Source organism: Lingula anatina, chromosome 1 (assembly GCF_051362555.1).
Source record: "Lingula anatina isolate TDL-2025a chromosome 1, LinAna3.0, whole genome shotgun sequence".
Lineage (NCBI taxonomy): Eukaryota > Metazoa > Brachiopoda > Lingulata > Lingulida > Lingulidae > Lingula > Lingula anatina.
In genome coordinates this window covers 2,161,118-2,177,673 of record NC_141767.1, presented here as the reverse complement: position 1 = coordinate 2,177,673, position 16,556 = coordinate 2,161,118, and the positions used below count along the sequence as shown (strand labels likewise).

The following is a 16,556-nucleotide window of genomic DNA, read 5'->3' as shown; positions in this document are numbered from 1 at the left end:
CTAAGAACTCACTATTAATATTACTTGGCCATCTTCCAAGTAGTTTATTGAAGCCTGTAAGTTTTGTGGTTCTTTCGAGGAAGTGTGGAGGTGGCAACACACTGGCCAGAACTTCAACTCTGGATTGCATGGAGAGAAAAACAATACACTGATCACTTTGAAAAATCATAATGTATGGGAATGAATCGATCTTTTCAATGTGGAAATTATCAATCTTTCAGATACATAATTTTGTAATCATTTAAAATGTATTTTTGCGTTGCATTTGTAGTGCTTTTGCTGTATATGAAAGAAATTCAAGGTGGCCTAGCTGATTTTCAGTAATTAGAATGTTTTTATTTCAAGAATTTCTGAATTCAAAAATACAATATCTGTAAAATTCACAATTTACCACATTGAAGAGATGGAGCCATTGTCATACATTTGATATCAAGTGACCACTGCCTTCATCAGTATCAGAACAGGTCCTTGGGCAGGGAGGGGTGAATGGGTTAGAATGAACCACCCTTCAGGCCAGAAAAATACCTGCTCTGAATCAAAATTTGAATTAGGTTCCATTTCATAAGTTAGATCAACCAAACGAGTAAAAAAGGTCCACTTCATTCTGAAAAAAGAAACCCAGACCTTTGAGGCTGCTGGCCACAGGCTTGCAGAAGATGCTTAGTGAATTGAAGAAAGTAGGATTAGTCATAGGTGAGAGCTGCTGCTGCTGCTGCCCTGCCACAGATTGTGAACTTTTTAAATGGCTGTTGTCCACTTCTTGACCAGTGACCATTTAAGTGACTCAGTGTTGTTGAAGGCCACCAGCTTGTCCAGGACATAGTTATAACGTAGGTGGACTAGTAGGTTTCTTTTACCAGGAATTGCTTGCCATGACTGGGAAAATATTGCTGTTGGAATTGTAAGAAGATGTATGCTAGGACAGAGCCCCATGACTGGGTAGATATTAATGTGGGGTTTGAAAGCAGAGCTGAAGTTGTGTGCTAGGCCACAAGTCCATGACTGGTTAGATATTGTTATGGGGTTTTAAAGAAGAGCTTAAGGTGCATTATTACTGTATCAAGCAGAGGTAACCATGTTTTTATGATTCGGTCTTTTCAAATGGGAAAATTATCAATCTCTGAGATTCATTATTTTGGAATCATTATGGATAGATATTTGTATGTTTCATTTGTTTTACTGTATACAGGGTAGCCAGTTTATCAGGTTTGTTGATACCACTCATTAGGAATGTTTTAATTTCAGGAATTATAACTTTAAAAATGCAGTTTCTGTAAAATTCACAATTTTCCCTATTGAAAAGATCATTACCACCTGATAGATAAGCTTGATTGTCTCAATTCCTTGAACGCCCACATTCCTTGCCGTCATATGTGAGTTTGGTGACACAGGCTCTGTCATGCTATTCCAAGAACATTGTCAAGTATTAGTTTCAACACACGTCACAATAGTGTTAAATAACGCCAATCAATGTGGCATTGCACCTGATTAGTGAATGAAGACACCCAGTTGAAATAATGTTACCAGAAAATTGGTGCAATCTGCTAGACTTTTTTAGTCCATTGTAATCAGTTTCCTTTTCCCTTGATTACTTGCCTATCAGGGGCGGCTCCTGAGATTTTTTTTGACGACCTTTCAAATTAACTTTATTAATCCATCCTCCATTTTTGAATGTCTTCTAATAGAAAAAATAGATGCCTGTCCATGTAAACTTGAAAAATTCTGACCGTCTTCTCGAAGACCCAGAAAAAGGCCTCTGTTGCCCCTGACTATACTGAAATGTCTGGAAGACACGCACACACGTGCGCACGCACACACACTCATGATTCAAATTGTAGTTCTCAGTAGTATTTAAATCTTGCCAGTGTAATATTTGGTTGGGTTATTTACTGTGTGTGTTTTAATGTCTAATCTCCAGCCCAGGTATAAGAGTGGATGACAGCCCTGAACCTGTATAGATATGTTATATTATGTTTGTCTATTCTCCAGCCCGTCCACACGTGGACTCTGTCCCAAGTATTAGAGTGGATGGCAGCCCTGAACCTGTATAGATATGTGGAACTCTTCAAACGGAACAATATCAAAGGAAAGGATTTAATGACGCTGGATGAAAGTAAACTAGAGGTAAATAATATATCTTTTTTTTAATCTTATGCTTCTTTTAGATAAAAAGTCAAAAATTCAAATATATTTTTATGTACAGACACAGATGTGTCTGTACATATTGCCATCACCTGCGTCTGTCGTCGCCGTCGCCGTCGCCGTTCATGTCGCCGTCGATGTCGCCGTCGCCGTCGCCGTGCACTTTCAGCGTTAACACCATAAGTGGAAGACAGTTTTACTTTTTGGCTTTATATTTACAGAGCTGATGAATATTCATAAAACGCAGGTCAAGTTCGAAAATCAGCATGATCGGGCCATTATTGTAGAATTTATGCTGTTTTTTCACTTTTCAGCATATATGCAACACTGTGAACACATTTCAAAGAAAACCGATAGGCCTGTTGTCATGAAACTCACAGGAGTAATCAATCTTACTAAAATGCAGGTCAAGTTCGAAAATCGGCATGATCGGGCCACCATTTTAGTAGTTATGCTGTTTTTTCACATTTCTTCAGATTCAATTCTTAGGCATGTTAACAGTCTCATTATTTAATTAATAAGATACATAAAAGTGTTTGTTTGACATTTCCTGCATCTTTACAACATTGTTAGTTGATTATGTAAAAATGATGGTAAACTTGTTATCGTGTATTGTATAATAAAGTGTCAAAAATGGAAATAAACTCATATCATTGCAGTTTGTAAGATTCAATCATTCATTATGTTCAGAAACTCAGAAAGGAGGAAATTGGACATTTGACACTGTTCTATTGATATTTTTCACATCTCATCAACTTTCTTAGTTGATCATATAAAAATGGCAGTAAACTGTTAATTTTGTTTTATGTTAAAAAAGTGTTAAAAATGGAAATAAACGCATTTCATAACAGCACTGTCTTGTTTCACATTTCCTCAGATTCAATTCTTAGGCATGTTAACAGTCTCATTATTTAACTAATAAGATACGTAAAAGTCTTTGTTTAACATTTCCTGCATCTTTACAACATTGTTAGTTGATTATGTAAAAATGATGGTAAGCTTGTTATCATGTATTGTATAATAGAGTTTCAAAAATGGAAATAAACTCTTATCATTGCAGTTTGTGAGATTCATTCATTCATTCACTATGTTCAGAATCTCAGAATGGAGGAAATTGGACATTAAACACTGTTCTATTGATATTTTCCCCATCTCATCAATTTTCTTAGTTGATCATATAAAAATGGCAGTTAAGTGTTAATTTTGTTATATGTTAAAAAATTGTTAAAAATGGAAAAAAATGCATTTCAGGACAGTACTGTCTTGTCTACATTTTGGCATTTTCAAGGTGTGACTTTGAAGTTCCATGGGCCTGAAGACCTTTGCTAGTCAGATTTTCTGAATATCCATGATACTAATATTTTATTATTAAGAATTGATGGTTATTATCCTGTTAAACATTATGTAATATTGCATCAAAATTTGAAAAAAAACCCTATTTTGGACACTGCTCCCTTGATGACCATTTAAGGAAAACCATGTCACTTACTGTTCTCAAACTTACAGGAAAGAAACATGGGACTAAAATACAGTTTCATTAGGCAGTGCAGTCTATTTGGTAAATTTTTCTGGCAGTTAATCAGTTTTTTGTGAAAATTTAATTTTTCACATATTGGCAATTTCAATGTGTGACTTAGAACCACCTTGGGCTTAAAGACCCATGCTAGTCACATTTTCTGAAAATCCATGATACGTATATTTTATTATTAAAAACTGATGGTCTTTATGCTGTTAAGCATTATGAAATATTGCATCAAAATAGAAGAAAACACAATTTTGGGTATTGCTGCCATGATGACCATCATGGGGAAAACCATATTACTTATGATTGTCAAACTTTTAAAAAAGAAACACAGGACTAAAATGCAGCTCGAGTTGGAAAAGCAGTCTAATTGACTTCTTTTTCTGGAATTTTTACATTTTCAAAGTGTGAACTTGAACTCCCATGGGCCTGAAGCCTTATGCTTGTTACACATTTTACTTACATTGTTATTACCTGTTGAGCATAATTAAAATTTGATGTTGAATTTGCAGTTTAACATAATGTACTTTTACATCGGAATTGACAGTAGCCTATTTTGTTATTTCCTGCTTTTTGTCTGTACATTTGACAGCTTTGCTGCCTTGTTTCATATTTAACTTTACTGAAGGGTTCATTTATCAACTTTGTCATATGAACTTTTCTGCACTATAAAAACGCTATAAAAGGAGTAATTTTATGAAATCACATATTTCAAAACTAACTGATAAAATTGTGTATTATTTTGGGTGTTAGGAAGTTAATGATGTATTTTTAGTTATTGACATTGGTTTGTTTTTGACCTTGATAAATTGTGTTAATGCAGATAGTGAAGAAAAACGTGATTTAATCACAGAGAAACCTGTTGGATTCTTGGGAATGGAATGTCAAGGCCAGATTTGGATTGTATTGTTTTAATCAGTTTCTTTCTCCTCCTAAATTATAAGAGCTCGTTTTCTGGAACCTGGCTTCATCCTCTAGTGCTGCAGTATTGTGTGCTCATTAGAAGAAGGAAGCCCAGTGCTGGATTACAAGCTGATTAGGTTTAGTGTTACTGATTAGAGTTTCCAGTTAGATATCAAGTGAAACCAGACAAACAACCGCACCATAAGTTAAAAATATGGATTAGGGAGAGATAGGTTGGGCGATTGGGTGAAGAGATTGAAAAAGAGAAAATGAAATTTTGAAAAATGTAGGCAACCTTTTTTTTTTTTTTTTTTTTCAGTTTAGCTGCAGTTAGCTTTTATTTCTTTTTTTTAAGTTGTTTGCAGTTTAAAGGCTATTGTATATATAATATAGAGAATTTTGTGGACATGATTTTCAATTTCCACAGAGGAAGTTTTCACATACTTCTATGTATTCCTATTTGTACTGTTTTCATGAATGGGTTTAGTGTCAAATTAACCTGGATTAGAGTGACACTTACTTAACAGATACTGTTAGGATTCTTTTAACTTAAGCATGTATTGATTATAAAAAGATATTTACCATGACTGTAACCAAATTTATTTTAAAAACAACTCAAAAAGGAAAGGGCCCATGTTGGCTTCTCATTAGAATTTAATTTTAATGTCCTCAGGTTGTGAGATAAAGAGAGAATAGATACAGCTCAAGGACTTGATGAGGTTAAAGTTATTGTTTTGTCTAATTTAACTGGGGTACCTCGTGCTTTGCTCTGATTGGTTGAGCAGTGGGATGATTGACAGCTGACTGTTAAGTTTTCAATAAGAGGAACCTGTTGATTAACAAGATGTTAGCCCCATACAGTGAATGTCTGCTACGCTGGGAGAGGATGCTATAAAGCTGTGAAGAGTGGGCGTTTGTTAGTGGAGGGATGTCTTGAAGTCCTATACGCAGTAAATCCAGATATTACTCACTGAGTAGAATCAAATTTCTGTCATTGGAGTCAAACTTGTCAGACTCGGGCACTTGTCTGGATCTATTGTCAGTTCATCTTTCTGTAGTTGGTATTGTCTCTGTGTTATTGGGTGTCTTCAGGCCCAAGTCGCGTGTTGTGGCAAGTGATTTAGAGATTTTTCATTTTCACTGTCTCCTAGGTTATGGGAATTCTAGATGATTTTCACAGAAAAGCCATCCTTGTGTGTATTGATGATCTTTGCGGCAGGGAGTCAGAGCAGGTAAATATTCCAACACTCATGTTAGCAGTCTTAATTAACTATTTCTTTAATTAATTGGCATTAGATTCCCCGTATATATATGTGTGCAACAGAATATGAAATGAAGATCTTGGGTGATTTCACCTCAAGAGAATAAAAACTGTATAAACATTGAGTGTGTATACATTATAAGTGTAGTTGTGTTATCATTCCAGCAACCACATGGGTCTGCCTTACCTCCCTCTAATGAACCACTGGATGTGGCAGGTAAGTCCACACAAGGTTCTGTTGAATGTTTTATATATACGCTGATGGGACTTTCTCCGACTTTTATCAGAATTCCAATTTTTTCAGGGTGAATCATGTAAATCCTATTTTTTTGGTGAGGACTGGTCTCATGCCTGATATATCTTTAGATTTTATTTGTTAATAGATTGATTTGTTTGTTTGTTTGTTACACTGACATGTAACTTTTTCTCTTGTCCTTCCAGTGAACTGTGTAGACACTGACCATAAAGTGGTGGAATACAGCTTCTCGTCTCTCCAACGCTGTCATATCTGTAACAAGTTCCTTCACGGTCTCATGCATCAGGGACTGCAGTGTCGAGGTAGGCCACAGCCACCACCCAGGGCTTACACCTGGCTTTTATCAGTCCTTATTTATTTATTTATTTGTTTGTTTGTTTGTTTGTTTGTTTGTTTGTTTGTTTGTTTGTTTATTTTTTGTTGGGGGGGGGAGGGGGTTATTTAATAATAATGATATTCTGCTTTTAAATGTTACATTTTAACATTTTTTGCTGTCTAAGCGATCTCTAACACTACCCTATTTCACTGAACTGTCAGTTGACTTTGGTGTGAGTAAACAATATATATAAACCAAATTCTAGAACTTGCGTGGTAAAATTCATTGACAAACTGACATTAGATACTAAGAACCTTCACACTTGTGGTCAGAACAGTTCTAAAGGCAGACGTTGCCTGTTGTTTGTTCTCCAGAGTGTGGCCTCTGCTGTCACAGGACATGTGCCAAGACAGGCCTGATCTGCTGCAGTCCAGAAATCATGGAGAAGAGGAGGAGGATTAGCTTTGTAGCAAGTAAGAGGCATATTTGATGCAACTCATGGTATTTATTTGTTTGTTCGTTTGTTTGTATGTAAACATATATAAATTATATGTGTAAATAATGTAGTCTAGTGAGCCTGCAAATGTATTCATGTCATATAGTGCTCAATAAACTTATTACTATTATTAATTTTTTTTTTTTTTTTTTTTTTTTGCTTTGTGAAAGGATGTTTGTAAAAGAGGATATTGAACCCTTTTACCGTTCTTTGTACTTTTTTCCTGTTCATATTTATTATAGCCTGTCTTGCAGTACTTAACAATGTAAATAATTAGCATGTCGCCTTTGGCTTGGCTACCAGTGAGTGGAAATTGCCTGTCTTAAAAGATGTGTAATAGCTTTGTTTTGCTGTGTTTTCAGATTTTGTCTTTGGTGCTGATCTCACAGACCAGTTTAATCCGTCAGATCAACAAGCCCCAGATGTCATTGTCCACTGTACACAAGAGATAGAGAGAAGAGGGAAAGATACTGGTACGGCCATTGCTCTCAAATTTTTAACCACCTTATTTATACTAGTAGATTATTTCATTAAAATTCAGCATTAGAGTTTGCTCATAAGTGCATACTTTCACATAAACCTGCCATGCCTTTCATCTTTACCTGGTATAGATTCAATACAATTTTTGAAAAATAAAATTAATTTTGTCCTGAATGAGGAAATAGTAAGCACAGGTGCCTTTGACTCTTACACAAGATTAAAATTATTACTCTTGACAGGTGAATTGAAGTTTGTACCATTTATTCTCTTTTCATTCTTGAATATTGTTATTCCAAAAAATGAGAACAGGAATGGTAATTTCATATTTTTCTTTTTTTTTTTAATTTTAGGAGAGGATTTGTTTGATGTCTACAGGATCTCTTCCTCGACACAAGCCATTCAAGAACTCAAGGCGGTGCTCAACTCAGGTACAGTATGATTGATTCCAGCACCTTCTTTACTCCAAAATGAACTATTTTATGCCCCCCCTCCCCAGGTTGATCCTTTCAGTAACTCATAAATTTGTCCTCCCTGTGATTCAGACTTGTTTTGAGGCCTTCATTTTCAGGTATAACAAACCATTGTTCTAGGAAATAGAAATAATTAAGATATACTGAGAGATGGCCATGATGTGACAATTTGAACGTTTTCTAATCATTCTACTTAAAGTGCAGCTCAACCCAGCATGCCTCTGTATATAGGATGTAACAAGTATCATTAACAGCTATTAATACCAGATGCTATTGATAGCTGCATATATGATGTAATACATATTATTAACAGCTATCAATAGCATCAGCTATTGGAATTAAATAATAAGCATGGCTTATGCTCTTATGTGATTCTAGGAATTCAAAATCTGATAAAGCTCAATGACGAATGACATCGTCACCAAACAAACTGTTGAGTAATGACATTGACATTTTTTTTTTTACCAATCTGATTAAAGCAAACATGGACAACAATATGAGATTACAACAAGATAAAATAATAAAGAAACTGTAAAACAATTAGACTATTGCTTTGGGTGAAAAGGTTTTTTTCACAGATGTGAGAAGTCTGCAAATTAAAACAACACATCGACCTCTACCATAGTCAACAATTATATAATATCAGATATCAGCATCCTCCTTGAAGAGAACCCTATAAACACTCAACCAGATATGGTAATCATTTAATTATTTTCTTTCTTTTCTCGTTTTTCAGAAGATATATCAGGTCTAAACACGGCTCACTTTGACTTGAACTGTATAGCTGGTGCCTTGAAGAAATACCTCCGTGAATTGCCCAACTCTGTCATTCCAGTCGAGTACTACAGTCAGTTCATTGAGGCAGCAAGTAAGTAGAGCATGCGTGTGTGCACATGTGCGTGTGTCATTCCAGTCGAGTACTAATTGAGGCAGCAATAAGTAGAGCCACTGTGTGTGTGTATGCATGCGTGTGTGCATACGTGCATGTGTCTGTTTGTGCATGTGCATGTTTGCGTCTTCTCTGAACCTTAAAAACCATAAAAATCTTACTCGGAAGATGCTTGCAGCCATTATGTATGACGTGTTTTCCCATACCTGAGTTGAGATGTCTAACTTAGCATAAGATTTCATTCTTTTTGATAAGTGTGACTCAGTGTGGTGATGGCAAGTTGGATCTAAGCTCAGAGCAAGGTCATCATTTGTCAACACATTAGATTTTCTGACTTCCAAAGACTGTTGTTTATGTCAGTGAAACACGTGAAGACATAAGAGAAGGTAAAATGTTGTTAAGGAAATGAAGCTTTGGAAAACTTTTGCTGCCAGGGGCAGATCAGTTTCTGGTTAAGACCTGATAGTCCTCTGACTGCTATGTTTGCTAGTAAGTATTAGTGCAGTGACACGAGGCCCAGATTTGATAATAATCTTGGTAGACGATGATATTGTCTTCTTGACACATCATTTTACCATTCTGTATGTCACAGTTGTTATTGTAAAGACAGATGTCTTCTTGATATGTGACAACTATGTGAGTGCCTGAGTCACCTGTAGCACCTGCCTTACTTTGCCCCAGATTACCTCTATTAGGGGATAATACAATAGTTTAGTTATAGTTGTAAAACAACATCTGTATTTTTTTTCTACATCTGGTGTCGGACAACACCACAATAGCACTTTGTTATAATATATCGTCCACAGTAGCACTGTAATATTATATATCAGATGGCTAAAAAACATGACTAATTTCATAGTTCAATAACTTCAACAGTCCTGGACATATTGCAATGAAATTGTGGGTTGTATCAGGAAAATGTTTTTGATAAATGCTAAAGATTTCATGACTTTACCTTTGTTAGTTTTGGCACATTGAAAAAAAAATTGAAATTTAAGTCAAAAAGTCATTACGTTATTAATATTATTAGTATGGTGCTGATATTGCCATTGTTTTGTTTCCAGAAAACAAAGATGACGAGCAGTGTAAGGAGCGCCTGGTGCAGCTGGCGTCAGACCTCCCACCTCACCACAGTAGCACTCTGCGCTATCTGATGGCGCACTTTGTCCGCCTGTGCCAGCACCAGTACGCTCTGGGAAAGAGGGAGCCACCAGTCAAACTGTCCCATGTGTTCTGTCATATCCTGATGAGGCCACCGTGGGAGAAAATCATGTAAGTATAGTTCTCCTTCTCCCCTCCTCCCCAAATCAAACATGCACACTTTGTACTTATTTATTTATTTATTTATTTATTTATTGTTTTGTTTTGTTTTTGTTTTTGTTTTTTTTTGTTTTTTTTTTGAGGGGGGGGGACTACATTATGATATACTTGGGGGAACAGTAATAAGATCCTAGCACATTTAGGATCAGATAAAAATACCCTAAAATTTAAACAAGGGCCCCTTCCTTCAACAGCAAAGATGTCACCACCCACCCCACCCCCCACCCCCACCCCCCTCTTTCCCTACAGCAAAGATGCCACCTATCCTGTCCTGTCTTGTTTCTACAGCCGTGTTTTCCTTTCCTTGGTGTTTGGAATAGTGAGAGACAAATCATGGAAAGAGAGGTGAATCATACCCAGTTACAAGTTCAGTGATCCAGCATGTCTGACTCACCAGGGGAGAAAAATGTGGAAAACTGAAATTGGCATAAGGAGTGATAGATTAAGAAGAAAATATGGCAAATTAATTATCTAATAAGGCCATCATTATGATGTCTGTATAAAGAGACATCTGTGATGGAATGTAACACACAAATATAAATCAGAAATATTGGCATGGGAGCCTACACCCAAATAATCATTAATCAGAGACTTAAATCATGAAAATGAAATTAATGGCCCATACAAAAAGTCGGTGTCGTCCTGTTGGTCGTTATTTGGTGTTGCTCATTGCCGCCATGACTGAGGTCTTGCTGGACCCCCTGTGGTCAACCAGGTAGCTGGACAGTGGGCATACAGACTTTTAGAGATTTGAGGAAAAGATTTTGTAAATGCACTGTGTCCCAAGTTTTCGGCCAATGGGATTGATTATAGTTTTTTGACTTAATTTTTTTTTTTTAAATTTATTCATGTTTTTAATGTTTTGAAAAATTTAGACTCTGCTGTTGCCACTGGAAATTTGAGAAATTCGGGGTTTTTAATTTTTACATTTTTTTCTCCTGGGTATAATTAAAATATTTTTTCATCTTTTCTAGTGACATTGTGTACAATACTGAATACCACATCCGAGTATTTGACTGTCTGCTAAGAGGAGGAAACTGGGGAGAAACCATGCCAGATTATACAGAAACTACAGCAGGTAGGTCAGACAACTTTAATTCAGGTATTTGAATAATTTTAATCATTAAAGGTTCACAGATATTTCACAGATACTAAACAACAACGAAACTTGTCAAAAATAAGCGTAAAATATGCCTCAAGAATAGAAGCAAGTTTTCCAGCACATGTTTAACATTTGTTGAACATCTAACATTTAAATACACACCAAGCTGTATGGGTGTTCCTGTATACTTAAACTTTATCTTTTCATTCCTAGATGTCCCCCCTCCCAGACCCCCTCGACCCCCCAAACTGCACCAGCAGCCCCCTCAGGACCAGAACACAGAGAATAACAATCCTAGTCAGGACCCCCTGGAGGAGGCAGAGTGGTACTGGGGGGAGATATCAAGGTAAACACTTAGACTGGGCCTAGGGACCATCTCAAAACACATCATTTCTGCAAGCATAAACTAATAATATACATGCTACTGTGGACAGGTAACAGTGGTCCTCAAATCACGTACAAATGTTTCAGAGAAATTGAATTTGGCATTATTATTATTATTATTATTATTATTATTATTATTATTATTATTATTATTATTATTATAAGAAGAGTAATATTAACATGAGGGTGGTGTGTTATTCCAGAGAGGAGGTGAATGAGAAGTTAAAGGACACACCTGATGGTACTTTCTTGGTGAGGAATGCCACCACATGGTCCAGAGATGGAGACTACACACTAACACTCAGGTAAACATAACACACCTATTTTCACATGGTCCAGAGATGGAGACTACACACTAACACTCAGGTAAACATAACACACTGGATACCACTTACCTGGGGATTGAGATGTGCTCAGATTCATCTATTGTTCAGATATTTAAAGTATAAGATTTAACTGTAATTAAGTTGCACATTCTTCAGGATAGTATTGTTCCTTGAGCTGTAAGAACAGCAGACTTTTTTATAATTATCTCTGTAAAATAATTGATATTCACTTTCATGCTTACCATTAACAAAAATTAAATCATTTCTTATTTCACTTCCAGGAAAGGTGGCAGCAATAAGTTAATCAAGATCTATCACAAGAATGGCAAGTATGGGTTTGTGGAGCCTCTAAAGTTCTCCTCAGTACAGGAGCTGGTGGCCCATTACAGACAGCACACCCTGGGGCAGTATAACAAGACACTGGATGTCACCCTCAAGTACCCGCTGTCCAAACATCAGCAGGTCAGTGAGGCTGGATGGTCAAGATGGTCAAAAATATTACTCTGAATGTGAATTTATGCTTCTGAGCAGTTATTGGATGAAAAAACATCTTTGATATATATGTATGTAAATTATTGACTGTCAATATTTTAATATCAAAATGTCTAACAAATTATATTTACTACATTGCAGGATTCGTCTTTTTTATGCATATTTGATTTTTTCATGATGACAATTTCAGGCTGAAGATGCGGACTTGAACGCCAATTTAGATGAGGTGTGTAAGAGACTGGTAGAGATCAATAGAGAATACTTGAAGAAGACTTTGAAATATGACAAGCTGTATGATGGACATTCAAGAACTACGCAGGTGTGTGAAATTAAAACCTCCCTACTTAACAAACTGGAAAGTTTTTATGCAGTTCCATTTCATAAAATATCAATTTATTTATTTAGTTCGTTTGATTCCAATTGAAGGCAAAGTCAATGAACTCACTCTTGATGATTTGAATTCCAGGAGCTTCAACTTAAGCACCAGGCGTTGGATGCCTTCTCAGAAACAATCACGGTATTTGAGGACCAGATTACGCTTCACGACAAGTTTAAGCAGCAGGCCCAGCCCCACGAGCTGCAGAAGTAAGTGGAATTCTGGGCAGATTTTAGGACGATAGAGTTTTGGCAAATGAAACATTGCCATAATATAAGATTTAAGTTTATTTTAAATAGACTGTTATCTAAAGGTCTTTGAAATTTAAAATTAAGTTAGTTATAACAATGATTCTTGTTTATGAATCATGTTTCTTTTGTATTTCATTATTGGTATTTTTTCTTTTAGGTTAGAGGAGAACTACAAATTATTAGCTGACCGACTTCAGGAAATCAAGAGAAGTAAAGAACAGTTGGAGGAAGATTTGAGATATCAGACTGAAGAGAACCGCCGCCTCATTGAGGAGATGAACAGTCTGAAACCAGAAATCAAGAGAGAATACAAACTACGGGAACAGTATATTAAGTAAGTACCATTTGACAAAGGAATTCTACATGTGGCAATTTTAACTTAAAGTTGAACTTGATTTTCTCCTCTTCTTACTATATGTTACAGCAACTGTGCAACTCTTCATGTTTCAAGAGCGCAATTTATCTTTTAATCAATATTTTTCACATTTTTTTATTTTCTTGTTTTCAGATACCTGATTGACAAAAATGTGAACAAAGATTACATAGATGAAAAGCTGCTAGGGGAGACGGAGAGGAGGATTAGTCAGGGTACTCCTGATGAGGAGGAACCCTACTATGTCGGGTAAGACTATTAACCACAGGATCAGTCTTTTAGATTATTGAAAAAATTACTCCATATGATGTTGGTGTTTTTTAATAATTATTTATTTATTTATTTTTATTGTAAATGATGTTTTTATTTGCATTGAGACTTAGTTGAATATAAATTTAATGTTGTGAAAATTTTAATTTAACCATGATCATTAAATAGAGAAAGGGGCTATGAACCTTTGTTTTATCAATATAACTACATTTCAGAATGGAGAAGTGAAGTTCTGTCTTCCATACTTAGAAAAAGTATTTTGATAATTTCAGTGCCCCTGTCATGAATAACGACCTCCCCAGCATAGCTCACTACAACGAGAGCACATGGTACATCGACTGTGATAGGTACACGGCTGAGAACCTCCTGCAGAATAAGCCAGACGGTACCTTCCTGATCCGACCTAGCAGCAAGATGAACTCCTACGCACTGTCATTAAAGTAAGTAAAGTGTGGCGTCAGGTGCTCTGAAGATGTCATTCTCTTTACAGAATAACTGTACCAAATTAACATGCAGTTTGTACATTTTGAAAATTAAACGCTTCAGTTTAAATGAAAATAGCTTATATAACATTATGCAAAACAAGGTGTTCAATAAGCTATCTTTGAAAGTAAAAGAGATATTGAAGAAAAAATAAATTCATATAATTTGACATTGCTGTTATTCTCTTTCAGTGCAAATGGCAGAACAGGGCACTGTGTAATAGAACACAAGGCGACAGGCTTTGGGTTTGCCGAACCTTTCTTTATTCATCAGACTCTACTGGACTTGGTCCTTCATTACCGTGAAACTTCACTGCATGAACACAACCCTGAGCTGGATGTGACATTAGTTCACCCTGTGAAAGCCCCACAGCCTGGGAGCTCATATACTTACATGCAGTGATCACATGACTTGGCCTTCAGCCAATAGAAAGATCCATAACTCAACTGGTTACTTCCTGTGAATGTTTCACAGCCAATGAAGAGGCATGACTTGAGATCGCAGCCAATGGATGGCTTGTTTTAGTGATTGATACATGCTGTGTAAGTTATAAATCCAAAGAGGGAACATGTGACATGAGGTCTCTGGCAATGGGAACCTTGGTTACTTGACTAATGCATGCTGGGACAGTTTCACAGCCAATTAGGTGGTGCATTACTACAGAAAACAGCCAATAAGAAGCTGTTTAAAATATTGTGATTCATTGTAAACTCAAAGTGAAGTTGTAACTATTCTGTTTTTCATGATGAAATGCCCCGTGGCCATTTGAAAGTCTTCACTGGCACACATTGGGTTTGTGGGGCAATGAAAAACTTTTCAACTTAGTTGAAACGCCCACTGATCTCTTTTCTACCACCAGTCAGGAACAGTCTGACTGTAAATGTTCATCATATTCTGAGAGGAGAGGGTCCGTCCTCTAATAATTGTCACAGAATATGGTGCTGTAAAATGGTTTTAAGATAAATAAATGTTTACAAAGTTTGTCTTGAAATATGCTGAGATGGTGTGTTTTGCCTGCTGCAGGACAGTGAAGGGTCACACGTGAGCAATTTCAATTTTTGACCCGAACATTCAAGACGATGATTTCAGTAAATGTTATTTGTAAATTACATTTTTGTTGGGACATTTTCTGTTTGGTGAGAGTTAGATTTTGTGTTGGACTTTGGTTCAGTGTTGATGAATTTATTTTGAAACACTTAGCTATTGATTTATATATTGCATGTCTTTAAATTTCACCAAATTAGTCTTGTGATTATAAATTTCACTCATTATTATCATACGTTTCCATCGGTTTATATTGTTAAGTCAAGAAATATTGTGGTTTTATTGAAAATTGCTAAAGGATGAATCAGTATATGAAATGAATAGAAGTGTCATTTCTTTAAATTTGTGGGCCAGGTATAAAAAAAAAGTTGACGTGGGCCCCTCTTGTCATATTATTTCTAAGTGGTAATCACTCTTTAAAAAAATGTCACTCAGACATTATTTGTATACCTGTACTACAGATAGCTTTATTCTTTAAGTTGCAACTCGGCATATGTATTAAAATTGGTTTAGATTTTTAAAATCGCCAACTTGTTTATTCTTGGAAATACTGTATTACAGCTGCTCCACTATTTTGTAGTTTTTTTCTAGGACTAGCTGTAGACGGATTGTGCAGTTGTGCTGAATGCTATTTGAAGAAGTTGCAAGCAATTTTCTAATCTGTGATACGTACTGTCATTCCCAGTGAATCTGTATTAATAGCACAACATTGTAGTGTAGAACTATATTCAGTGGAGAAACTAGATTTAACTTCTTCTCACAGCACTGGCTGTATGAAATGAAATGGTTGTTGAATCATTGCCATAATAAGTTGAACTGAGTCTTTCTGAATTATATGATATATGCTTGTTTGATAGTTGATATTGATGTGTATTTACATATGAAATGAAATGATCAAGCCGTCTGCTTGTTACTGTTGTGTAGGTTTTAGTTTAGAATAGATAAAAAAGGAAAATTTGATCCACTCATTTAATTGTAAAAAAGTTGGTAGAGCAAAGGAAAGTGGACTTGTTCCTTAAATATATTAACTTCAATTGTACATAAGTGTTAACCTCTGTAAATAATTTGTCCCATTGATTCAGGTTGAGTGACAGATAAATTACATGATTTAATTATTACCAGACATCGAATTGGGTGTAAAATGTAAGATGGACCTAAAGATTAAGCAAATAAATTAAGCTTAATGAGGAAATGTTTGTGTTTGTTATGCTTATCTCGGTCTCATTGGTGTATATTTTATGAGAATGATACACATTTCAGAAATTTCCACTAAAATTGCCAATATTGTGATAAAGAGGAAGCTATCAGAATCTGGTACCTTATGGTTGAGTGCTGGAATCCTTATAACTGCTACAGCACAAAATATTACTTGTATGAAAAAATTCAATACGGAGGATAGC

The 16,556-nt window shown here is 35.8% G+C and overlaps 1 protein-coding gene across 7 annotated transcripts in view; it reads left to right on the top strand.

The window, feature by feature from the left end:
* LOC106156763 (phosphatidylinositol 3-kinase regulatory subunit alpha-like) overlaps positions 1–16,348 on the top strand; it is a 57,121-nt gene extending 40,773 nt beyond the window's left edge. For all 7 annotated transcript variants that reach the window (XM_087002623.1, XM_087002619.1, XM_087002620.1 and 4 more), the window contains 19 exons: positions 1,990–2,124; positions 5,719–5,799; positions 5,994–6,045; positions 6,270–6,386; positions 6,775–6,873; positions 7,259–7,369; positions 7,727–7,804; positions 8,583–8,714; positions 9,800–10,007; positions 11,030–11,133; positions 11,371–11,503; positions 11,745–11,846; positions 12,149–12,329; positions 12,550–12,678; positions 12,826–12,944; positions 13,144–13,320; positions 13,495–13,608; positions 13,902–14,069; positions 14,304–16,348. In XM_087002623.1, the coding sequence (XP_086858749.1) occupies positions 1,990–2,124; positions 5,719–5,799; positions 5,994–6,045; positions 6,270–6,386; positions 6,775–6,873; positions 7,259–7,369; positions 7,727–7,804; positions 8,583–8,714; positions 9,800–10,007; positions 11,030–11,133; positions 11,371–11,503; positions 11,745–11,846; positions 12,149–12,329; positions 12,550–12,678; positions 12,826–12,944; positions 13,144–13,320; positions 13,495–13,608; positions 13,902–14,069; positions 14,304–14,514 (2,451 nt within the window). In that variant the 3' untranslated portion in view covers positions 14,515–16,348. The remainder of the gene's footprint in view (positions 1–1,989; positions 2,125–5,718; positions 5,800–5,993; positions 6,046–6,269; positions 6,387–6,774; positions 6,874–7,258; positions 7,370–7,726; positions 7,805–8,582; positions 8,715–9,799; positions 10,008–11,029; positions 11,134–11,370; positions 11,504–11,744; positions 11,847–12,148; positions 12,330–12,549; positions 12,679–12,825; positions 12,945–13,143; positions 13,321–13,494; positions 13,609–13,901; positions 14,070–14,303) is intronic.
* The last annotated feature ends 208 nt before the right edge of the window (positions 16,349–16,556 follow it).